Source organism: Lepus europaeus, chromosome 15 (genome assembly GCF_033115175.1).
Source record: "Lepus europaeus isolate LE1 chromosome 15, mLepTim1.pri, whole genome shotgun sequence".
Taxonomy (NCBI): domain Eukaryota; kingdom Metazoa; phylum Chordata; class Mammalia; order Lagomorpha; family Leporidae; genus Lepus; species Lepus europaeus.
The window spans coordinates 95,416,690-95,442,634 of NC_084841.1; the positions used below are offsets into that span (position 1 = coordinate 95,416,690).

The following is a 25,945-nucleotide window of genomic DNA, read 5'->3' on the forward strand; positions in this document are numbered from 1 at the left end:
TACAAGTGAAAATGTCGTAAGAGCAAAGAGGCTATGTAAGGCGGTGATGATGCCCGGGGTCTTCAGAGGCCAACCCTGCATGCTAGCCCCAGCTGTGTGTCAGCCAGAGGGGAGCTGCACAGTGCAGACGTCTGTGTCACTAAGGTGCACGGGCTTGATGTTTTAAGACTTTGAGTTGTAGCTTAATTGTTTACACAACTTTTTATTTTACTCAGATATATAAATTAAGAGATACCTTGCTTGTAGTGTAAAAGATACCTCATATGTAGTGCTTATGATGGACCCGACACTGCTTTGTGTACCAAAAGTGGTGAACTGAAGAAAATAACATTGAGATCTTCAAGTATTTTTCTAAACAGTGTGGTATCATTAGCGCCCCAACTGGGACTAGAACCCGGGGGGCGCCGCAGGCGCAGGATTAGTCAAGTGAGCCACGACACTGGCCTATTTGCATTTCTTTATGTCTTTGGCCATTTTTTTATGGGTTAACAGTACACACTTAATTCGTCATTAATAAGTGATTCCTCCCAGCTAGCCCCTCTGTGTAGTAATAGAGGTGAGTATGTTCCTTTCACATGGTTTGTAGAAAGAGACCTGAACTATGTTTGAACCCTTAGAGGACAATTTTATTTTCACGTGTTTGTGTTAATAATATTAGAAAAATCCAATTTAGTGAACACCCACAATGGCATCATATTGAAATCTGAGATGGAATAGGTTAGACTTGGAGTGATAGCATCTCTTATTCAAATGTATTTTGTCTCCATTTTTCCATAGTTCATTGGTTTTGAAGATGCTGCTTATGTTAGTTTAGCATATTCAATTCTAGGTCTATAAAACTCAGAGCCGTGATTCCTGAAATTATGCTTAGCCTAATTAAAGCTAGCAAACTGGGGCCAGTGCTGTGATACAGCAGGTTAAAGCCCCGGCCTGCAGCACCAGCATCCCATATGGATGCCAGTTCAAGTCCCAGCTGCTCCACTTCCAATCTAGCTCCCTGCTAATGTGCCTGAGAAAGTAGTGGAGGATGGCTAGTGTCCTTGGGCCCCTGAAGAAGAAGCTCCTGGCTTCCTGGCTTCAGATAGGCTCAACTCTGGCTGTTCTGGCCATTTGGAGAGTGAACCAATGGATGGAAGACCTCTTTCTCTCTGTCTACACCTCTCTTTCAAATAAATAAAATCTTTTAAAAAAAAAAAAACAACTAGCAAAACTTTTCACCTGTTTCATTGATTTTGATCCAGTTTTTTCCTAAGTGACAGTAGGTATTGTATTATAGAATGTCGATTTTTTAGCCTAATAAAATGGTCAGGTTTTCTTTTTTTTTTTTTTTTTTTTTTCTTTAAACATTAATTTGAAAGAAAAACAGGGAGAGACAGATCATCCATCCACTGGTTCATTCCCCAAATGGCCACCAACAGCTCTGGACTGGCCAGACTGAAACCAGTAGCCAGGAACCAGGTCTCCCACATAAATGCCAAGGGGCCCGAGCGCTTGGGCCATCTTCCACTGCTATCCCTGATGCATTAGCAGGGAACTGAATTGGAAGGAGAGCAGGTGGGACTTCAACTAGTACTCTGATATGGAATACCATTATAAGCGGGGGCCTAGCCTGCTGCACCACAGCAGCCACCCTGTGTTTTCGTCTTGGCCTCAGATGTAAAGGCCTCACGTCCTTTTGAGCCGTAGAGTCACAGCTCAGCAGCAGAGAGCAGGTCATTCGGGTGAGTGCTGGCACAGCATTGAAGTCCCAGGGACCGAGGCGCTCGACCTGTGGTGATTTTGGCTCCGAATTTGATTGCAGGAACATACAAGTCTTTATGGTTGTCCTCTTAACCTTACTGTTGTTACCTTGAGGAAGATGGCTCCTGCAGGTGTCGTGTTGAACCCTCTGGAGAGGCCACCACGGGGTGGTGTTGTACTGCCTAGGAGCATAGCACTGAATACCCTTAAGTGTTTCTTTGTTGAGCTTTTTCTATTCTCTTTAAGTCAGGGGAGTATATTAGAAGAAAAGACTGAAACTTTTTCTGTAGGTACAGTTTTAGGAATTTTTTTTTATTTAGAAGGACATTGTTAAATGTACTTTTTGTGCATTAACTTTTGCTCTCACCTATTCGTTTGGTTTTGTGGAATCTGATTTTCTTTGTGGATAGAAACACGAATCAGTAACATTTAATTTCTCAAATATTTGAACAACCTAACTCAGATAGTCTCCCAAATAAAAACACATTACTTATCTTCATACTTTCTGAAAAAAGAGCTAGATGTAAGTACATTTTTGCAAAGCAGAAGTATTTTTTTTCCTTTTTTTTTTTTTTTGGACAGGCAGAGTGGACAGTGAGAGAGAGAGACAGAGAGAAAGGTCTTCCTTTTCCATGGTTCACCCTCTAATGGCCGCCGCGGCCAGTGCACCGCGCTGATCCGAAGGCAGGAGCCAGGTGCTCCTCCTGGTCTCCCATGGAGTGCAGGGCCCAAGCACTTGGGCCATCCTCCACTGCACTCCCGGGCCACAGCAGAGAGCTGGCCTGGAAGAGGAGCAACCGGGATAGAATCCGGCGCCCCAACCGGGACTAGAACCCAGTGTGCTGGCGCCGCAGGAGGAGGATTAGCCTATTGAGCCGCGGTGCTGGCCAAGCAGAAGTATTTTTTAACAGAATAAAATTACCCCCTCCCTTTTTTAAAAAATTTTTTTTGTTTATATATTTGAAAGGCAGAGAGTTACAGAGAGGCAGAGAGAGAGAGGTCTTCCATCCACTGGTTCACTACCCAAATGGTTACAACAGCCAGAGCTGTGCCAATTACAGAACCAGGAGCTTCTTCCGGGTCTCCCACACAGGTACAGGGGCCCAAGGTCTTGGGCCATCTTCTATTGCTTTCCCAGGCCATAGCAGAGAGCTGGATAGGAAGCGGCGCCCATGTGGGATGCCGGCACTGCAGGCGGTGGCAGCTTTGCCTGCTGCACCACAGCACCTGCTGCAGTCCCCTGTTCCTCACACCCTTCCTGCACAGCTAACCCATTTAGAGTAAGACTTGTTTCTGGGAAGCATTTCCTTCTGCCTAACCTTGGAATAAACTCAGGTGTTCTGAACTCCCTTGTTTCTCACCGGAAACCCCATAGTCAAACCCAAAGAATTGTAAGATTGGGATCTAAAGAGGACAAAACTATCCCAACATAATGTGATACAGGCTGATGGATGAAGGCAACACTACTTGTGGTTACTTGTGAGACACATTTTGTATGTGTTTGTAACTTAGAATCCTTTGTTATCATCCTGGCCCTCTGAAAGCAGTTGCATTTTCTAATTAAGACTTTATGAAATTATAGAATATACTGGAGCACCTCACATGGGTGGCATCCCTTGCTATAGAAAACAGTGCTCCAGCTGGCACTGCAGCTCACTTGAATAATCCTCTGCCTGCAGCGCCAGCACCCCGGGTTCTAGTCCCGTTTGGGGCACCGGTTCTGTCCCAGTTGCTCCTCTTCCAGTCCAGCTCTCTGCTGTGGCCCGGGAAGGCAGTGGAGGATGGCCCAAGTGCTTGGGCCCTGCACCTGCATGGGAGACCAGGAAGAACTTTCTCTCTGTCTCTCTCTCTCACTGCCTTAACTCTGCCTGTCAAAAAAACAAAAAAACAAAAAAACAAAACAAAAAAAAAAAACAAAGAAGAAAAGGAAACAGTGTTCCAGAGTGAGAGCTGGAGATCTTCTGCCTGACACCCAGTGTGTGCTTATTTCAGAGCCGGCCTGGACTGGGTCCTTGTTCTGCAGTCCTAACCCACAAAGTAGTCTTGAGGGGAAATAGTAGTGAACTGTAGGAATACATTTTTAAATAGAAGTATAATGTACATAATTTCAACCTGCTTTCTGCCTACTATGATGTATGTATATGACATTATTTTGTGTAAACAGTATTTATCACCTCAGTTCTGTTTAAAAACATGTTTCAGACTGGGAAGCAAATGTTACAAAGGATGCACATGTGAAATGTTCCCGATACATGTGATTGAAGATTCTAGGAGTGTGCAATGTGTGTTCAGTTTTTGTTGCTTAGGGAAGCTACAAAAGTGTAATTTGTGAATGTTAAAGGCATTTAAATTTCAGTAAAAGGAGCTTATTCAGAAATTTAGAAAGATGAGCTAACAGGTGATTACGTGTAAAAGCTTGAATTACCCCTAAAGAATTAGCACAATAGGGTTGGGGCTTGGTTATTTGTAAGTTAGTTTATCTTATAATAACATCAAGGTTTTTCAGTGAAATAAGGGAAATTGCCTCCCCTTTGTGTCAGATCTCTGACATCTAACTGGGTTTCTGGTATCCCTGCGTACTCTGAAGTGGAGGAACACTGGAGCTGATGACCCCTTTGTGTGTCCCTGCCTTAGTGTTCATGGTTTTCCACTGTAAGACATCATCTCTGTACTGTAAAGGATAGAAGCTTTGATTTCCCCAGAAATGCTGATTCCGGTCACTTGGTGCAGATGAGGCCAGTCTGTTGCTTGAGTAAAAGCATCTTGCATTTTTTCCTCTTCATTAACCTGCGTGTCTGGAATGTGGACTGAACTCTCCCGACAACGTAAGCCGCCTGCCCACTAACCACTGTGCGTGTGCTCGCTCCGCTTTCTAACCGCGTCCTTTCTGAACTGAAAGACTGAGTACCGTTCTGTTCAGAGCGTGACACACCTGCGGAACGTGGATCCTCACCGCTTGCTTTTTCCTTCCAAGGTTGAAGAAATGGTGCAGAACCACATGACTTACTCATTGCAGGATGTGGGTGGCGATGCCAATTGGCAGCTGGTTGTAGAAGAAGGAGAGATGAAGGTAATCCCCACTGAACCGTGACAGCTCTGTTTGGTTCTCATTGTTGTTGCTATGAATGGGGACAGCATCTTCAAATCACTTCAAAACCAGTTACTGCCATCAACGAAGAACCAGATATTAGAAATAAAATGTCTCTGTGCTTCTCCGGTTTCACTTGTACTTATTTCTTTGTGCTTATCATATGCATCTATCACCAAACCATGTTGTTTTGCCTAGGTCATAGAAAGAATTGGAGAATTTAGATATGAACAGATCACATTTAGCTGATGGCCCTTGATTTGTGTGTTTAGTTGTTTTTGTTTTTTTTAAGTACACTGAATGCTGTGCCTAAGTTTCACTTTCTCTCCCTGTTGATCTATACCTATACCTCCCTTTTTGTTTTCTCACTGCATTTTTAAAAAAGGTTGCTTTTTTTTTTTTTTCTTAATTTATTTTTAAAGACAGAGACAAAAATATCTTGCATTCACTGGTTCATTCCCCAAATGCCAGAACAGCCAGGGCTGTGCCAGTGCAGAGCCAGCAGCTAGGAGCTCAGCCGGGGCCTCTCCTGTGGGTAGTGCGGACCCAAGTAATTGAGCGTCATCTGCTGTCTCCCCCAGGGCTCATTACCAGGAAACTGGATTGAAGGCAGAGCCAGGCCTTGAGTCCAGGCACTTTAATTTGGGATGCAGATGTCCCACGCTGCATCCTAACTGCTGTGCCAGATGCCTGCCCTTGCACCTGTTTTGATGTTTGAACATTGCTCAACTAATCTGGTTCACAATCACTAAACACAGACACAGAATAGGAGCAAGGAATGGGAGCTGCAGACATGGATTGGATAGCAGTAGCAGCTTGAACTCCGGGCTGCCTCAGTCCCAAGACATTGAAGCTGAAGATCTAGAGAGATTTAATCTGACTCCTTCCAAGCTAAAGCTTTAGTTGAGTAAAGGGGATATTGATATTTAAAAGAACATTGCTGACTCCATCTGATGATGTGTTAGATGAAGAGTACAGATGAGTGCTGAAGAAAATTAGGAAAGAAAAACCTCTGCAGTTTCAAGTCTTTAGAATGCTTGACATTGAGGAGAAATATCTGAGCTGCATCTGGAGATGCAAACGAGACATTTTAACAAAAATAATAGGACCAAGAAAGTGAAAGCAAATTATGTGTTTAGGGTTTTTGTATAAACCAGTTATCCTTGCAAATGAGATACATTATTAATACTGGGATTTCCTCTTGAATAGGGAAGAAAATTGAAATAGAGGAGGCAAAGGAGATGCTCTGGTAAGCTGGTTGGAAAAGGGGGCTTTAGCTCAGCTGCTGAAAGGTCTTGCTAACCAGTCAGTGCAGAGCTGACCCCAGGAGCAGGTCCAGAGCAGCCCAGGATGCATGCTCTTTTCTCCTGTACTTACCTTTTGGCCTGGGAGACCTGGGTGGAGTTTTGGGCTCTTGGCTTCAACTTGGCCCAGCCCTGGCTATGCAGGCATTTGGGCAGTAAACCAGCACACAGAAGATCTCTCTTTGTCTCTTGATGCTCTCTCTGTTTCTGTCACCATGTCTTTCAAATAAATAAAAAATGAAGGATTTTTTAAAATCTAAAACAGCTTAACAGCAGACTTTCTAGTCTCTAGGGATTTGCTTTTTAATCTTTCAAACAGTTTTAAATACGCCCTCTTTAGGTGTACAGAAGAGAAGTAGAAGAAAATGGAATCGTTCTGGATCCTTTGAAAGCTACCCATGCGGTTAGAGGTGTCACAGGACATGAGGTCTGCAATTACTTCTGGAATGTTGATGTTCGCAATGACTGGGAAAGTAAGCTGCTGTTACTTGTATATTTTAAGCTAATGATTATTTTGAATTTCACATCAAGTTGAACCTAGTTTTCTGTATCTGAACTGTAGTTTCTAAGGTCAGTGTGGAAAATAATCTGGATAGGGGCCGGCACTGTGGCATAGCAAGTTAAGCTGCCACCTGCTGTGCTGGCATTCTGTATAGGCACTGGTTGAGTCCTGGTTGCTTCACTTCTGATCTGGCTCTCTGCTGATGCACTTGGGAAAGCAGTGGAGGATGGCCCAAGTATTGGGCCCCTTCCATCCATGTGGGTGACCCAGAGGAAGCTTCTGGCTCTTGGCTTTGGCCTGGCCCAGAAGCAGCCATTGTGGCCATTAGGAGAGTGAACCAGTGGATGGAGGATCTCTCTCTCTCTGTCTATCTCGCTGTCTCTCTTTACTCTGCATTTCAAATAAATAAATATTTAACAACAGAAAGTATGTATACACACAACACACACCTCACATTTAAATGGAGCTTTTCACTGTGACAGTGTTCCTTAGGGTAGTGTAGCATGTGCTCTGATACCTCTCAGTCTCCATGGTAGATTACTGTCAGTACTATTTCTCACTTTACACGCACATAAGGTAAGACTCCCATAGGTCAAGTGACCTGTCAAAGGCACAGAATCAGTTAGTGAAAAGACAGAACTGAAACAGAATGTTTATCCTTTATCACACTCTGCTGAACAGTTTTGATTTCATAGTAAATGAATCATACTATGGTTAGCTTGGAGTTACAGTTAGTGTCTGTGTTCCCCTTCAACACCAAATTTTGTAAATAAAGAAATTTCTCAGCCTCCTAAGATGTTTATCATTTATAGATTTGACGTTTTTTCACAAAGATAGTCACTTAACTCTAGATTAAACAACTCATTTAACTTCAATAAATGGGGCAGAGGGAGGAGTTATTTATACTTTAAGGAATGTCTTTCTTTCCTTTCTTTTCTCTCTTTTCTTTCTTTTCTTTAGATTTATTACTTTATTTGAAAAGCAGAGTTACACAGAGAGAGAAGGAAAGGCAGAGGTAGAGAGAGAGGTACATCTGCTGGTTCTCTCCCCAGTTGGCCACAATGGCCAGAGCTGCGCCTATCTGAAGCCAGGAGCCTGGAGCTTCTTCCAGGTCTCCCACGCAGGTGCAGGGGCCCAAGGACTTGGGCTGTCTTCGATTGCTTTCCCAGGCCATAGCAGAGAGCTGGATCGGAAAAGGAGCAGCTAGGACTCGAACCGGTGTCTATATGGGGTTCCAGCACTGCAGGCGGTAGCTTTACCCGCTACGCCACAGCGCCAGCCCCAGGAATTAGTTCGACCCTAGTAATGCAGTAGTGGTTAATTGCTTTAAGTACTACTTTCCATCCGGATTTAGCCCCAGGAATGTATAATGTCCATTATCGTATTCTAGAAAAAGACAGTGCATGTTTTTTCTACTAATATTACTCTTTCCATTTCAGCAACTATAGAAAACTTCCATGTGGTGGAAACACTAGCTGATAATGCAATCATCATTTATCAGACGCACAAGGTAAAGACCTCTCTATCCATCCCAAAGGGATTCTACTGTAATTCAGGCTGTTTTCAAATGTAAATTTTCTAAAATAAAATTTGGTGGGTAATCAGATGCCGCAGAAGATCTAGACCTCATTAATTCACAAATGTCATGTTTGTCCTTCATTAGAGCAGAAATCTATACAGGCAAGAATCAGAAATAGAATCTAGAGGCAGTGTTTGGTAAAGATCTGCAGTTAATTTTTCTTTATGCACATGTTAAATTTAGAAAAGAACCTTCTGGAATGCATGTAAACACTTTTCTACTATAGGGAACAAAGAGTCCTTACCGAGTAGATAAGTCAATCCTAGTTTCCTGTGATGAAAGTAACAATGGGAGTGGGAAGCATGGCCTTACCCTGGGGGCCTCGGGAGTGATCAGAGTGTTACCTGGAGTGATCAGAGTGTTACCCGGGAGTGATCAGAGTGTTACCCGGAGTGGTCGGAGTGTTACCCGGAGTGATCGGAGTGTTACCCGGGAGCGATCAGAGTGTTACCCGGAGTGATCGGAGTGTTACCCGGGAGCGATCGGAGTGTTACCCGGAGTGATCAGAGTGTTACCTGGAGTGATCGGAGTGTTACCTGGGAGTGATCAGAGTGTTACCTGGGAGTGATCAGAGTGTTACCCGGGAGCGGTCAGAGTGTTACCCGGAGTGATCGGAGTGTTACCCGGAGCGGTCGGAGTGTTACCTGGGAGCGATCAGAGTGTTACCCGGAGTGGTCGGAGTGTTACCTGGGAGTGATCAGAGTGTTACCCAGGAGTGATCAGAGTGTTACCCGGAGTGATCGGAGTGTTACCCGGAGCGGTCGGAGTGTTACCTGGGAGTGATCAGAGTGTTACCTGGGAGTGATCAGAGTGTTACCCGGGAGCGGTCAGAGTGTTACCCGGAGTGATCGGAGTGTTACCCGGAGCGGTCGGAGTGTTACCTGGGAGCGATCAGAGTGTTACCCGGAGTGGTCGGAGTGTTACCTGGGAGTGATCAGAGTGTTACCCAGGAGTGATCAGAGTGTTACCCGGAGTGATCGGAGTGTTACCCGGAGCGGTCGGAGTGTTACCTGGGAGTGATCAGAGTGTTACCTGGGAGTGATCAGAGTGTTACCCGGGAGCGGTCAGAGTGTTACCCGGAGTGATCGGAGTGTTACCCGGAGCGGTCGGAGTGTTACCTGGGAGCGATCAGAGTGTTACCCGGAGTGGTCGGAGTGTTACCTGGGAGTGATCAGAGTGTTACCCAGGAGTGATCAGAGTGTTACCCGGAGTGATCGGAGTGTTACCCGGAGCGGTCGGAGTGTTACCTGGGAGTGATCAGAGTGTTACCTGGGAGTGATCAGAGTGTTACCTGGGAGTGATCAGAGTGTTACCCGGGAGCGGTCAGAGTGTTACCCGGAGTGGTCGGAGTGTTACCCGGAGCGATCGGAGTGTTACCCAGGAGTGATCGGAGTGTTACCCGGAGTGATCAGAGATCAGAGTGTTACCCGGGAGTGATCAGAGTGTTACCCGGGAGCGATCGGAGTGCTACCCAGGAGTGATCGGAGTGTTACCCGGAGTGATCAGAGATCAGAGTGTTACCCGGGAGTGATCAGAGTGTTACCCGGAGTGATCGGAGTGTTACCCGGAGTGATCGGAGTGTTACCCGGAGCGATCAGAGTGTTACCCGGGAGCGATCAGAGTGTTACCCGGGAGTGATCAGAGTGTTACCCGGAGCGATCAGAGTGTTACCCGGAGCGGTCGGAGTGTTACCCGGAGCGGTCGGAGTGTTACCCGGAGCGGTCGGAGTGTTACCCGGAGCGGTCGGAGTGTTACTCGGAGTGATCGGAGTGTTACCCGGAGTGATCAGAGTGTTACCCGGAGTGGTCGGAGTGTTACCTGGGAGCAAGGGGAAGGGGTGAGTGTGGCTGCTGTGAGACTGCTCTCACTCCAGACCACAGAACACAGCACTTTAAATTGATTGCCTTTCATGTCATTTCTCCCTCAGTGTTTGTAGACACTTAAAATTACAGAATATTTCTCTCACCTTATTCTGCTCTGTTCCTTTTCTGAAAGTTGCCAAAGTATACTTCCAGAATAATAAATTAAAATTTTGGGGAGAGCCACCAAAAAAATCATTCAGTTGGTGCTGCGTTTTTGTCATTTGGTGGTATTTCATCTTTGTCTTCATTGAGTTGGATATATGAAAAATGGCTGAGGCTTGTCTACTCTCCGTGAGCTGCCCTTCATCTTACACAGCGGCTGCTCACCAGAGACAGTGCTGCAGCGCAGGGTGTCAGTTAGGGTCTGGCTGACATCTGAGCTGGAGCAGGTCCAGTCAAGACCGTGCTTCAGCTTCTGCATGCTGAGCCATAGACCAAAGTCTAAGTAACCGTCCTGTAATGTTTAATGCAGATAAACCGGGTAATTTGGAATCAGAAGAGTGTTACTGTCTGAAGAGAATTGATCCTGGGGAACAGTCACGGCAGTCTTCTTTTGGCAAATCATAGGTCGGTAGGGTGAGGTCAGGTTGATTGTGTTGGATTGAAAAGTAAAACTAAAACTGAATAAAATAATGTCTTATATGTAATTTAAGACATTAATTTAAGTCAGTTATTATTTCCCAGCACACAATAAACAAATTGTCCTGGAATAGCTTTTTAGCAAAATCAAAATCAAACACTAAACCATATTTCTCTTTAAATTTTACTTCTTTCCCAAAAGGACATAAGATTGTCTTTTGAATATTGAAATAAGTTTCCTTTAAATGTCCCATCTTTCCATCACGGTAGCTCTGTACCCATCAGTTCTACAGTAGTTGGGCAAGTGTAGGAAGGTTTTTCCGTTGGTTTCTGCCCAGTTCTACTTTTGTCAGCTTGGTGAAGTTATCCATGTTTACTAAGGAACCATTTCACTTTCCAAGTGGTGTGTGTTGTGTTGACACCTTGTTGGTGGCCCTTGGTTACATTCAAGAAGCAGGAAACACGCCGGGTGGTAAGACCCAAGTTTGGCTACGGTGGGCTGAAATAGGATAAGAGTTTATTTTCTGCCCTTCAAAGTAGGTAGTGGGATGGGCGTTGTGGCACAGCTGGCTAAGCTGCCCCATCATGTGTCAGTCAGAGTGTGTTGTCGTGCTCCCAGCTACTCTGCCCTTCCCTCCAGCTTCCCGGTAACGCTCCCGAGGGGCAAAAACTGGTCGGCCAAATACTTAGGCCTCTTATACCCACATGAGAGACCCATATCAAGATCCTGACTCCTAGCTACAGCCTGGCCCAGCCCCGGGCATTTGGGGAGTGAACCAGCAGATGGAAGGTATCTCTGTCTCTCATTCTGTCTCTCTGCTTTTCAAATAAGTAAATCTTTTTTAAGAAAAATTGGTAAGAAAAAGCAATGCAGTTATCAGAGACCTGTGCTGCATTATGGATGTGTGTTTCCTTGTTTATCTTAAAGTTGAAATAGTTGCTGTGGGTTATTGGAAATTCTTTCAAGTATGTTACAACATCAAAGAAGCAATCCATTTTGCCCTACAACCTTAACTTTCTAAATTTTTGATCTCAAAGCAGAATATTACCGGGGCTGTGAGAAAAAGGGGACAGTCAGTTGTTGCCTAACAGGGATAGAGTTTTTGTTCAGGTTCATGAGTAGATAGTAGTTATGGTTCCCTGTTACTCTGAATGAAACAAATATTAGTGAATTGTACTCTGAAAAATGGCTACAGTGGACAGTTACAATAAACAGGACATTGTTGCTTTGATTATGCTGTTCTGCAGTCGACAGCTTGGTTCAGAATTCAGCCTTGGAGGATGTCTCCAAATGATTTCCATGTAAACTGGACAGATTCTGCCTTCCGCGAGACAGTCAGGGGTTTTACATTGTGCCGTGTAAACTGGACAGATGGGGCCTTCCGCGAGACAGTCGGGTTTTACATTGTGCCGTGTAAACTGGACAGATTCTGCCTTCCGCGAGACAGTCAGGGGTTTTACATTGTGCCGTGTAAACTGGACAGATTCTGCCTTCCGCGAGACAGTCAGGGGTTTTACATTGTGCCGTGTAAACTGGACAGATGGTGCCTTCCGCGAGACAGTCAGGGGTTTTACATTGTGCCGTGTAAACTGGACAGATTCTGCCTTCCGCGAGACAGTCAGGGGTTTTACATTGTGCCGTGTAAACTGGACAGATTCTGCCTTCCGCGAGACAGTCAGGGGTTTTACATTGTGCCGTGTAAACTGGACAGATTCTGCCTTCCGCGAGACAGTCAGGGGTTTTACATTGTGCCGTGTAAACTGGACAGATTCTGCCTTCCGCGAGACAGTCAGGGGTTTACATTGTGCCGTGTAAACTGGACAGATTCTGCCTTCCGCGAGACAGTCGGGTTTTACATTGTGCCGTGTAAACTGGACAGATTCTGCCTTCCGCGAGACAGTCAGGGGTTTTACATTGTGCCGTGTAAACTGGACAGATGGGGCCTTCCGCGAGACAGTCAGGGGTTTTACATTGTTGCTTTTAGTTCCATGTTTCATCTGAATGAAAAGTAATCCAAATTTTGAAAAGATTTTTACTTCTTGCATAGAGAGTGTGGCCTGCGTCTCAGCGAGATGTGTTATATCTTTCTGCCATCCGAAAGATACCAGCCTTGTCTGAAAATGACCCTGAGACGTGGATAGTCTGTAACTTTTCTGTGGATCACGACAGTGCTCCTGTAAGTACAGTGTGTGTGTGCCCAGGGATGAAGCCAAGTACACAGGGCAGGGCGGAGGTGACAGACACAACCGTACCTGCAGAGCCTGGGGTTGCTAATGTGTCCATGATTTTGGCTGCTTACACCCAGGTAGCCCATGGTCTGAGGCCACGGTCAGGACCACCAGCAGCCCTCCAGAGCTGCCTCACTTGCCTTCTGAGGTTTGGTGAGACAGCTCCGGGCTGGTGTTAGAAGTCTACATCCTAGAGTTGTCTGTGCTCTGTTTTCCGCTACTGTTAATTTTTGTTTGTTTGTTTTTGTTTCTCCTGTAGTTTGGCTCCATTTACTAATTAAGAGGAGGAGGGAAAATGCTGGTGTCATATGAGGTTGCCATGTCTTTATTTGGTGATTTGGGTTAGCCTAAGGTGATATTAGACCAACAGGAATATGCAGTGCTGGGTATCTCCTATACTGCTTTGTTTTTGGTTTTTGACAGCTAAACAATCGATGTGTCCGTGCCAAAATAAATGTTGCTATGATTTGTCAAACCTTAGTAAGCCCACCAGAAGGAAACCAGGAGATCAGCAGGGACAACATTCTATGCAAGATTACCTACGTAGCTAATGGTGAGTGTTTGTTTCCTTGTTTTTGCTGCGTGGCATTGTGGATTTTCCTAAGCGCTGTACAGCAGCTGCCTTGTTAGTTCTTACCCTGTAGATGGCTGATTGTTATTTGGAGAGAGGTACATTAGAATTGTCTGGGAGACTTTGAATATACACATACCTAGCTTTGCAAAGTGGCAGTATCATAGTCAATGAGGTTTATCTGAGGTGCAATTATTAAAAAACAAAATGCCTGAATTTTCTCTTAGAAATACTAAATGAGAATTTCTGAAACTGAGGCTAAACAAGTAAGTCTTAAAACTTCACCGCTAGGCCGGCGCCGTGGCTCAATAGGCTAATCCTCCACCTTGCGGCGCCGGCACACCGGGTTCTAGTCCCAGTCGGGGCACCGGATTCTGTCCCGGTTGCCCCTCTTCCAGGCCAGCTCTCAGCTGTGGCCTGGGAGTGCAGTGGAGGATGGCCCAAGTGCTTGGGCCCTGCACGCCATGGGAGACCAGGAGAAGCACCTGGCTCCTGGCTTCGGATCAGCGTGGTGCGCCGGTCGTAGCGCGCCAGCCGCGGTGGCCATTGGAGGGTGAACCAACGGCAAAGGAAGACCTTTCTCTCTGTCTCTCTCTCTCACTATCCACTCTGCCTGTCAAATAAATAAATAAAAATAAAAAAAACTTCGTCTCTAGGGCCCGGCACCATGGCTCACTTGGTTAATGCTCCACTTGCAGCGCCGGCATCCCATATGGGTACCAAGTTCCAGTCCCGGTTGCTCTTCTTCCAGTGCAGCTCTCTGCTGTGGCCTGGGAGGGCAGTGGAGGATGGCCCAAGTACTTGGGCACTGCACCCGCATGGAAGACCAGGAGGAAGCACCTGGTTCCTGGCTTCGGATCAGCGCAGTGCCAGCCGGAGCAGCCATTTGGGGGGAGTGAACCAATGGAAAGAAGACCTTTCTTAATATCTCTCTCTCTCACTGTCTATAACTCCACCTGTCCAAAAACAAAAAACAAAACAAAAAAAAAAACCTTCATCTCTAGGTCACTAATGTAAATCCTGATTTTAAAGAGTCTTTTTTTAAAAGATTGATTTATTTATTTGAAAGTCAGACTTACAGAGAAGGTGAGTCTGGTGGTTCCACTCCCTAAGTGGCCGCAACAGTCAGGGCTGGGCCAGGCCAAAGCCACAATCCTCATCTGGGTCTCCCACGCGCATGCAGAGGCCCAAGGATGTGGGCCATCTTCCACTGCTTTTCCAGGAGCATCAACAAGGAGTTGGATTGGAAGTGGAGCAGTTGGGACGTGAACTGGCACCTACATGGGATGCCGGCATTGCAGGCAGTGGGTTTACCCACAACACCACAGCACCAGCCCTTTAAGTGCCATTTTATTAGAAATTCACCTAAAAGCAATAGGAGAGAAGATGTAATAGTCTTGTTTTTTGTTTTCTTATTGGCAAAGTTAAGAGAGTGAGAGAGACAGAGAGAAAGGTCCTCCTTTTCCGTTGGCTCGCCCCCCAAATGGCTGCTACGGCCAGCACGCTGTGCCGATCCAAAGCCAGGAGCCAGGTGCCTCCCCCTGGTCTCCCTTGCGGGTGCAGGGCCCAAGAACTTGGGCCATCCTCCACTGCCCTCCCAGGCCACAGCAGAGAGTTGAACTGGAAGAGGAGCAACCGGGACAGAATCCGGTACCCCAACCTGGACTAGAACCTGGGGTGCCGGCACCGCAGGCGAAGGATTAACCAAGTGAGCCGCGGCACCGGCCAATGTAGTATTCTTTATCCCATTGCCAGACTTTGAGTTTTCTGAGTCATGGCTCCCCCAGCCTTGAGTGGTCATTAGTTAGGTATTTCTGCCCTTGACACTGCCTGCTTTAACCAAAGCACACCTGTTCTGTCTGCACCTGGGGTAGGCACTGCCATCCAAACACCCAAACACCTTCTTTATCCCAGGATACAACTGCTTACCTAAATGACTTTAATTTTAGTCAAGGTTGATGAATCCATCTGCCTTAAATACCGAGTGTGGCTCTGCTACTGTTTGCATGTGGTTTCGGTCTTCAGAGCATGCCAGGACAGTAATGAGTGCTTGCTTGTCTGCTCTCTGATCAGCAGCTCTGATGGTCACTGTTAAGGAATTAATGGTCTGGGTTTTAAGATGAGACTGACTTTTCCATAGTGAAGGATTTTTAAAAGCTGAGGAACAAATTAAGCACTGTAGTTGTTTCTGGAGAATTGTGTCTTTAAAAGTTTTGTGTCTTTAAAATTGTGTCTTTAAAAGTTTTAATTTTACACTTTGTTTCAGTGAACCCGGGAGGCTGGGCGCCAGCCTCAGTGCTAAGGGCAGTGGCGAAACGAGAGTACCCTAAGTTCCTAAAACGTTTTACTTCCTACGTACAAGAAAAAACTGCGGGAAAACCCATTCTGTTCTAGTATTAACAGGTATTGAAAGGTATATTTTATCCTTTTCTTTTTTTTTTTAACTTTGTCAGAATCACTCTGCAGATAGTAAAATTTAATTGTTCGAAATGGTGGCTGTTTAATGATGTTCCCAGAAAATAGGTTGTTAGAGCTTTAAAACTTACTTCTTATATGTTCTTTCTAGACTTTTCCTGTGTGTCTGATGATAAATCTTTCTGTGGTAAAAATGTTCATTTTATGCTGACTGTTCTTCAGCTTAGTAGATCTCGACTGACTGTCTTTCCATTTAGAGAACTGACATGTAAAGTGTTCTCATTCTTCCAACGTTTGGTACTTGAATATTGTTGGATTTTTAGCCAGCCCCCTGGGTTGGTTCCATATTTTTACTACCCAACAGTGCTATATTGAACATTTTCATTGAAGAAGCTGACTGGACTCTTTAATATGTTTAATAAGTTAAAGTGCTTCAAAAATAGGTAAAATTTACCCACTGTACCCTCATTCACTGATTTTTGCCCACTCCCCCAAAATATTATATAATTATGTACTGTATATAAAGTAAGAATAGTATTTGCTGTAACTAGTTTCTTATATGCCTCCAGAGACATACAATTAAAAAATTGACTTGAAAGAGACCGAGAGATCAATCTTCTATCCACTGGTTCACCCTGCAAATGTCCATATCAGCCAGGGCTGGGCCAGGCTGAAGCCAGGAGCTCAGCACTCCGCCTGGGTCTCCCATGTGGTGACAGATCTCCAATCCCTTGAGACATCACTGCCTCCCAGGGGCACATTAGCAGGAGTTGGAATCAGAAGCAAAGCTAGGACTCAGACCTAGGCACTCGGACCAGGATGCCGACGTCACAAGCGATGTCATAATCACTGTGCCAGACACCCATCCACAGAGGATACTTTGTAGTGCCTCAGCAAGAAAACATAGGTGTGCTCACACGCACACACACACACTTCTGTTAAAGAAAAGGGAGCACGCTGTATATACCATTGTATCTTGAAGGTCTTCCGTTTCGGTAAGAAGCCATCATTACTTTTCCTGATGGGCGGGTAGTTCTGTTTTCTTTTGCTTTGTTTTTGCAATGCAGAGAATCAGGTCTCCCATGTGCTATTGGATTCCCCAGATGCCCACAGAGCATACAAAAGATGTGCTGTTTAAATTTTTATTTATTCATTTTCGCTCTTCACGTCACATGCAGAGACCGAAGCAGAGGGATCTTCCGCTCACTGGTTCCCTCCCCAAGGCCCCACCAGCCAGGCTGGGCCAGGCCAGAGCCAGTAGCCAGGTCTCTCCCATGGGTAGCGGGGACCCAAGCGCTTGGCCACCACCTGCTGCCTCCCAGGCTGCTGATGAACAGAAGCTGGAGTCAGACTGAGTCAGGACGGAAACACGGGCACTGCCGCGTGGGGTGCGCAGCTGCTGTGTCAACCCTTTGCCCCCCCTTGTTCTTTAATGGCTCCCTGTTGGATGGGTGGAGGTAATTTAGCCACTTCTGCGTTGGTACATGTTAATATTGTTCAGTTTTTACTAGAACAGTTAGTTGTATTCATACGACATTTTAAACTTGAGAGTCTGTAGAGGGGCTGGTGCTGTGGCATAGTGGGTAAAGCTGCCACCTGCAGTGCAGGCATCCCATGTGAGCACCTGTTCGAGTCCGAGCTGTTCCTCTTCTGATCCAGCTCTCTGCTGTGGCCTGGGAAAGTAGCAGATGATGGCCCAAGTCCTTGGGCCCCTGCACCTACATGGGAGACCCGGAGGAAACTCCTGGTTCCTGGCTTCAGATCAGCTCTCCTCTGGCTGTTGTGGTCATTTGGAGACTGAACCAGTGGAATGGAATACCTCTCTCTGGCTCTGCCTCTTTCTCTGTAATTCTGTCTTTCAAATAAATAAAGTTTTTTTTGTAAAAAAGAAAAAGTTACATATAGGACAAATAGGTGACCGTGCGGGTTGTTTGCGCGTTTGTGATGTAGGCGCTGCCCTCTGCAGAGGTGGTGTGACTTCACTCCCACCAGCAGTTGTGCACTGGAGTGCTTGTGTCTGCGTATCTTCTCACACAGTGTATGAGGAGAACGTCCACGTTTTTCTCATCACAGCAGGCAAAAAATACCCTCTGACTATAGTTTTTGATTGAATCTTTTAGTTTCAGCATGCTTTGGTTCATTTGAGAACAATTTGCATAATTCTGTTTTTGTGAAATCTGTTGTATTTAACATTTAAAATATTGTAAACTGTACAAACTGTATACATGCGTGAACATCCTATTATTCTTATCTACTCTGCATATTAAATCACTGGCTGAGAAGTTTATACTGAGTCCATTTTTTTTAAGATTTTTATTTGAGAGGCAGAGTTACAGAGAGAGAGGTCTTCCATCCGCTGGTTCACTCCCTAAATGGCTGCTATGGTTGGAGCTGGGCCCATCCAGATCTAGGAGCCAGGAGTTTGTTCTGACTCTCCCACACAGGTGCCGGGGCCCAGGCACTTGAGCCATCTTCCACTGCTTTCCCAGGCCATAGCAGAGAGCTAGAAGGGAAGAGGAGCAGCTGGGACATGAACTGGTGACCATATGAGATCATGGTGCCACAGGCGGAGGCTTAGCTTACTATACACAGCGCCGGCCCCCTTGAGTAAATTTCTTAAACTAAAAATAATGTAGTCAATAGCTATATAATTACTGATATTTTTATTAAGTATTTCTTTTTTTTTTTAAATAAAGTATTTATTTATTTGATAGGCAGAGTTACAGAGAGGCAGAAAGAGAGAGAGGTCTTCCATCCACTGATTCACTCCCCAGATGGCCATAATAGCCGGAGCTGGGCCGATCTGAAGCCAGGAGCCAGTAGCTTCTTCCAGGTCTCTCACTCGGGTGCAGGGGTCAAGGACTTAGGCCCTCATCTGCTGCTTTCTCAGGCTATAGCAGGGAGTTTGATTGGAAGTAGAGCAGCAGGGACTTGAACCGGCTTCCATATGGGATGCCGGTATTACGGGCAGCGGCTTTACCTGCTACGCCACAGTGTGGCCCATAAGTATGATTTCTAATGTGTTTATAGTACAAGAGTGCTTCAAAATGTGGAAAATGGATTTAATATTATTGGTGCCAGTCTTGTGGCATAGTGGGTTAAGCCTCCACTTGCAATATTGGCATCCAAATTGAAATGCCAGTTTGAGTCCTAAGTGCTCTGTTTTCCATCTGATTTCCTGGTAATGTACCTGGGAAGGTGGCAAGTGCTGACCAAGGTACCCAACCCCCTGCTACATATGTGGGAAACCAGTCTGGGTTTCTTGGATCCTGACTTCAGCCTGGCCCAGACCAGGCTGTTAGCAGATATTTGGTGAGAGAACCAGTGACTGGATGATCTCTCTCCTCTCCTCTCTTCTTTATCCCTCTCTCTCTTTCTGTAGCTCTGCCTTTCAAATAACTGTGTCTTTTTTAAAGAAAATGAGCGTATTAGAAGTACAGACTTAGTTGGAGTATAGGCATTTCCGTGAAGTTTTTCATTGTGCATTACATGCTTGAATTTTAACATTTTTTCCACCAAAATAATCTTCCCTTTTTGATTCTGTCTTTCCACACACCTTTCACATGTGTGTCTGTCTTAAAGCACAGAGGCTCCATTTGTTATCATAAACTGACACATGGGGCAACTGATGTCTCATACTTGCTTTTCCCATCAGAAGTTACAGAAAATGTTAAACAGGTCCCAGTGTTAATTGCGTGGATATAGGGTGTTGTGGAATGCAGCCTGCCGGTTCAGTTTCTCCGTCTCCAAGCAGAGTGTGCTGCATAACTGTACTGAATGCTGTTAGAATTATCTGTGCTGTAGGACTGTTACACTGGGTCTGGACACAGTGCTTCTCACTGGTTCTGTCCCCATGCCACAGTCGTCAGACATGACAGAGAACAGATGTCATGTGTTTCTCGACAAGGCCTTCCGGCTTCCCTGAGCACTGCTGTTCGAGTGCACGCCAGACCCAGCCTGCAGCCACACCTGCCGCCTTCGCCTCGGCCACGCAGAAAGGGGCCTCTTGGCATTTTATTCTGACTTCCTCAGCAAAGAGGCCTGGACACTGAGCGAGGGCAGAAAATACCGTCCTACATTCCTAAATATAAAATACCCAACGGGATAAATGTAAATATACCCAACGGGATCGTCAGAAAATTTATGGAAAATGCATATTATAGGGAAAGGATTCTTAGATTTTTTTTTTTTTTTAAGATTTATTTACTTGAAAGTCAGAATTATAGAGAAAGAGAGGGAGAGAGAAAGAGCGAGATCTTCCATCTTCTGGTTCACTCCCCAGATGGCTGCAATAACTGGTGCTTGGCCAGGCCAGGATGACTCAAGGAACCAGGAACCTCTTCCGGGTGTTCCATGTGGGTGCAGGGGACCAAGCACTTGGGCCATCCTCTGCTGTTTTCTCAGGATCAGAAGTGGAGCAACCACGTCTCCAAGTGGCACCCATATGAGATGCCAGCACTTCAAGTGGCAGCTTTACCCACCGGACCACAGCACCAGCCCCAAGATGCCTGGATTGGTTTTTTTTCACACCAAAATAAACTGTTACTAACTTAGCATAACATGTCTGAACAGGATCTAGTGTGAAGCACTGAGTAGGATAAAGATACCAATTTGAAAAGAGCCCCTACCAGAAACATGACTTCTACTAAAACTGAAGCAAAACAAATGTGGATACAGTGTTGAAGCTTGAGGGGAGAACGGTGACATCATTTATGTGTTACAAAAAGTTCGTGGGGACAATGCCCCAGTGAGATCAGCAGTTTAGAGATGGATAATTTGGAGCTGGTGTTATGGCACAGCGGGTTAGGCCACAATCTGCAATGTGGGCATCCCATGTAGGTGTCCCAGTTTGTGTCCCAGTTGCTGTGGACGCAAACTCCCTGTTAATGCACCTGGGAAAGCAGTAGAGGATGGCCCAAAGGCTTTGGCCCCAGCACACACTGGGGAGAACTGGATGTAGTTCCTGGCTTCTGGCTTTGCCATTGTGGTCATTTGGGGAGTGAACCAGCAGATGGAAGATTGTCTGTCTCTCTCTAACTCTGCCTTTCAAATAATTAAATCTTTTTTAAAAAAAGTGAATAACTCATTTTAAAAAGGGACAAGCAGGTGTTGAAGATGAAGCCACGGCAGCAGACCGCCCACATCAGTTTGTGAGGAAATCCTGAGCCTGGTCCATGACCTAACCTCAGAGGGCTGGCGAGGAACCACAGCGCCAGCGCCCCAGCCGCGACACCCTGAGCGGCTGCAGTCCACGCGTGCTGGAGCTGGTAACACCCTCATCAGCTGTAGAAGAATCCAGCATTGACGCTGAAGACACAGTCCAATCAGAGCAACTCCTGCCGCGACGTGGAGTGGCCCAGTTAACGCAGAAGCAGACTGGTCGAGAGCAAGAGTCGCCGCAGCAGGTTTCTGAGGTGCCGCAGACGTTCTGCTCGTTGACTGGAGGGCTGGAGGAGGGCCCGTATGCTCATTGAGAGTGTTTGGAGGAAGCCTGCAAAGCCTCAGCAGGAGACCCACAAGGTCTGCCTTCACCACGACAGTGCTCCTGCCACAAGAGAGACCTTACCAGAGTCGTGCTAGGAGACCATAGGTGTTCACCTCACAGTGCTCGTTTGGCCCCTTCTGACTGTGTTTTGTTTCCTGATCTTAAAAAAAAAGGCTTTAAGAGCACCCATTTTTTTCCTCAGTAATGTGAAACAGTGTCACAGATGTGGTTGTGTTCTCAGTACTCTCCGTTCTCTGGGTGCACTAAGTGGCTGGAGTCACGGCTGGCAAAGTATCTTGAACTTGCTGGAGCTTATGTTGAGAGATGAAGTTTATATTTTCTATCTTGTACTGCCTTCTGTGACATTTTGTTTTTTAATTTGAAAGAGACGGAGAAATAACATCTTGCATCTGCTTGTTTACTTCCCAAATCCCCATGATAGTCAGGGCTTAGCCAGGCTGAAGCCGGGAGCAAGGAACTCCATCCAGGTCTCTCATGAGTGCTGGGGACCAGACTCCCGGGATGTGCATTAGCAAGAAGCAGAAGTGGTTCTCAGTGTTCCAGGTAGCAGCTTAGCAGCTGCTCCACGTGGCCGAGTGCTTGAAGTCTCCCCACAGAATACGCTCTGAGCTGTGTTTAGGAAGAGCACATTGTACGTGATACCAGAGCTGTGGTGTGAGTGGTAAAAGCTACCACCTGCAGTCCAGCAGCCCATATGGGCGAGTCCCAGCTGCTCCACTTCTGATCCAGCTCCCTCCTGATGCACCTGAGAAAGATGGCCCGAGTGCTTGGGCCCCTGCCATCCACAGAGGAGACCTAGAGGAAGTTCCTGACTCCTAGCTTGGGTCTGGCGCAGCCCTGTGGCCATTTAGGGAATGAACCAGTGGATTGAAGATTGTGTGTGTGTGTGTGTGTGTCTGTGTCTTTCCCTGTCTTTCTGTAACTCTTAAAAAAAAAAAAAAGATTGAAGAGCATTACCTCTGAAACAGTGGGTTTGGAGCAGTGTTTTCATTGACCATTTGCTCACACACATGCACATTTTCTTTTGTGGACCTAGGAGGAAAGGTTTGAGATCTTTTTGGAAAATTCCTCTCTGGGGAGCCAGGTAGCACTGTTCTAGGCACACATGTATATGAGTGATATCATAGAGAAGATTGGCCACAGCCCCCTCTACCCATTGAGTCGAGGTTGAGATCCAAATTCAAACCTTAACTAAGGTGAAAACCTGTATTAACCTGAAGTGACTTGCTAGCATTGGATACTAGAGATGTATGTATGGGACGGATCCTGGCACTGAAACCCGAGGAACGCTCCCAGTCTGAGTGCAGCTGATAGATGGCGTCCTGCTTGGAGAAATCGTGTAAGAGCCACACGGCCCAGACTGGAAAGCCAGACCTTGTAAGCTGCTTTGACAAGTGGCCCAAGCATGTTTCTTTCTTAAATAAGGCACACTTGTCCCCATAGCGTTAGTAAAGTTTTGAAATTCTTGGTCGTAAGGAAGGAGATACCAGTTTGTGGTGTAAAAACCCAAGACCTCTGCCTGCTGCCTCTTTGCTCCCCTGTAGCACGTTACTCTCTGTAGTTCTTTGTGAGTTACAGAAGACCCAGTACACCCTGTCTTCCTAGCTTACGGACTAAGTTGCAAAAATATGTAAGGTTAATAATTTTATATTCATCAAGGTGAAACTCCTTGAGAGGTGAGTGTCGGTGGAGGCTGAGGTCCGTGAACTTGGAGAGCGGGAGGAAGCTGTTGGGAGTCCCGCAGCCGTTCGTGACTTAGTGCTGACCGCAGTGTGCTGTCCTTTCTTGCAGTGACTGAAGACAGGCTGTGTGACATTCCAAGTTGGAGAAAAAAGAACACAGTGCTCTCAGCTGGAACGTAGGATCTACAGCCTGTCTGGCCCACGGCCTTGGCCTTCACACAGCAGTGAGGAAATAGCCCAGTGCGAAGCTGAGCATTGCACACTAGCCGTCTCTCGCGAGATCTCCTTGCCAGCGGGTAGCTGTAGATACATGTCAAGTTTCATGTATATGGCTATATTTTTATTTGCTTGCTCTTAGAAGAGAAAAAAAATCAAATTACAACTAGGAATTAATGCTTTAATTTTTGGAAACTTTTTCAGAATTTTTTATTTACTATGATCCGGCCTAAGATCCTTAGCTGTATCCAGTTTTTGTGCACAAAATAAAAGCACAAAAGGGGAGCGCACATGAGGCGTGTGCTTTCTGTGCGCCAACCGTCTGGATGGGGCTCTTCCAGGCCTGAGTCAAATTTGTGTCCAGAGTTTTTTGGCTTTTTTGCTTTGTATAATCATAGAATTCATTGCTGCTGATTTCCAAATGATTCATGTTGTCATGTGTCTCTTAATAACTGAAGACTGTCCGTGACCTGTGAGTTCACCTTTTCTAGAGTCCTACTCCCATGAAGAACATCGATTCTGATGGAGTAGGACCGCAAAGCCGACTTTTCCCCCAGATTTATGTTTCTATTGTATTTTTTAGTTGTGTACTGTGTGCTACAGATTTTTCTTCTGTTTGTCACAAACACAATTTGGTGATTCTTCAAATTTAGGTTCTTCTGCCTCCAAACAGAAACTGTACAAAACCTGTGGGTGTGGGCTGCTTTCTGGTGGATGGTCAGGTTGAAATGAGCTTGTTTTCCTGAAATTTGTGAGAGAATATACAGTATTGCTGGATAAGCAAATCAGACTGAGCTTGACGTTTGGTGCCCTGTTTCCGGGTTTCAGTAGCAGGTGCGCTTGTTAGCTCTCCTGGCTGGAGCAGCTGCAAGGCTGCGCTGCAGGGCGTGGCAGAGTGCGGGCGGCCAGCGCGCGGTTTGCTGCCGATGGAGACAGCAGAGCAGCGAGAGCTCCCCCAGTTCCAGGTGACACGCTGTCCTCGTTGCTGTAAGAAGCTGAGAAGTCAAATACCCCGCGCTGTGAAAACCTTGACACGGAGCTGAAGCAAGCAGTGGTCGTCGTCGAAGCCGGAGTGGCCGCTCCTGTCAGGGTCTGGGCTTGTTACTCACCGGCTGCTCCTGCACCAGAGGCCCTTCACAGACGCCTCGCTGGCTTGTCCTCCGTGGCATAGACCACGTCCTGTATATATCCCGTGTGTGGTGATGGAGTCTCAATGATCAGTGCAAGATGATAATTTAATGATGGGATTAGTCTGATCACTTGGTGTGCACAGTCCTGGAAGTGAATGACTTGCGTCAGATGTAATGATATTTATTATTCTGTACAGAGAGAAAAACAGACAAAACAAATGCTTACATTACCTGCACGCAGATCTCACACTCAAATCTTTTCTGTTTTTTACTTTACATGAGGTGCATGGAGTATGCCTTATACAGAGAATCGTCACTCATGACTACACAGAGAAGTGCCTCTGCGGTGGGAGTGCCAGTTGGGCAGACAAGACAAGCGATCTATCAGTTACTACATCCCCAGGCAGCATTTTATATTGTGATGTTTTAAAGAAAATTTATACCTCAAATGTGTATTTTATTTTACAATCAGCTGTGGGTGGGATGGGAGGATGGGGTGGGGTGGGGGGAGTTTGCAGAGCCGCTGTCGGGAATCCCAGAAGCACTTTGCTCACTGTGAATGTCTCCATGCCGTTTCTGGTAGCTCGTGTGCACACACAGGAACTCTTGCCTGAATCAGTTTTCTAGAAGTGTTTTCTAGAAGTGTGGAAATTTACAAAACTGTGTCCAGAACCCAGTATCGTTAGTTGCCTTTGCGTTAAATATGATACACTTTACAATTTATTCTGTAAATGAAATGATTATACTAAAAATATTTGCATTAAAAAAGGAAAGGAAAGGAAAGACGCATCCTACCCGGAGAGAACCGTACCGGTTCTCACGGTGTTAATCCCACCCGGTCAGATATGGAAGTGATTCAGGGACACGGAAAGAGTCCACAGAGGTCAGGGCTGGGAGGGCCTGGCCCTGCAGACGGCACTCAGAGCCTGGCGGCTCATTGCTGCGTAGAGTATTCACGATGCTTTCTCATCCCCAGGAAAAAAGAAAAAATATCGTCCTTTTATTCTCTTTTCTACTCTTTTGTGCTGTTGGAAATTTGAAACTCATTGATCATGTAGAGGTTTTGTCCCTGTGTGCCTGCTGGACAGGGCAGGAGAGCACAGCGATCACTCGGAATTCAGGACCCTTGACTCGGGCACGAGGTCTGGGAGGGAGGTGTGAGAAGCCCGGAGCGGGAGGGGCTGGGCTTCCCACCTGTACCGTCAGCCGAACAGCGTGGTTGGGCTCCGCTGGCCCTGTGGGTCCCGTGGGCTTCTCAGTTGCTTGTCCAGTCTAGCGTCTTCACCGCCATCAGCCAGGATGTACAGACTGTATTGGGGTCATCGTTGTTCCTCTGCAGACTCGAAACCTAATCGCTAAAGTACCTTGGGAGTGTGGAGTGTAACTTCTAAATAGCTTTACCATTCTGATGATTTTTAAAAATAATACAGTGGGATCTTCCATGTTACAATCACAAAATTAAAACCAGTATTTAAAAGTGGAAAAATATTAAAGTATTATGGAAACATGTGCTTGCCTGATTCGTTTTCCTTAACCCTGTTA

The 25,945-nt window shown here is 46.0% G+C and overlaps 1 protein-coding gene across 3 annotated transcripts in view; it reads left to right on the top strand.

Moving 5' to 3' along the window:
- The window catches only part of CERT1 (ceramide transporter 1), a 112,182-nt gene extending 86,270 nt beyond the window's left edge, over window positions 1-25,912 (top strand). For 2 of the 3 annotated variants that reach the window (XM_062212572.1, XM_062212571.1), the window contains 7 exons: window positions 4,715-4,810; window positions 6,473-6,605; window positions 8,074-8,144; window positions 12,703-12,831; window positions 13,307-13,436; window positions 15,721-15,857; window positions 23,167-25,912. In XM_062212572.1, coding sequence (XP_062068556.1) covers window positions 4,715-4,810; window positions 6,473-6,605; window positions 8,074-8,144; window positions 12,703-12,831; window positions 13,307-13,436; window positions 15,721-15,848 — 687 coding nt within the window. In that variant the 3' untranslated portion in view covers window positions 15,849-15,857; window positions 23,167-25,912. Of the gene's footprint in view, window positions 1-4,714; window positions 4,811-6,472; window positions 6,606-8,073; window positions 8,145-12,702; window positions 12,832-13,306; window positions 13,437-15,720; window positions 15,868-23,166 lie in introns of all 3 variants that reach the window. The other variant, XM_062212570.1, reaches the window with a different exon arrangement.
- The last annotated feature ends 33 nt before the right edge of the window (window positions 25,913-25,945 follow it).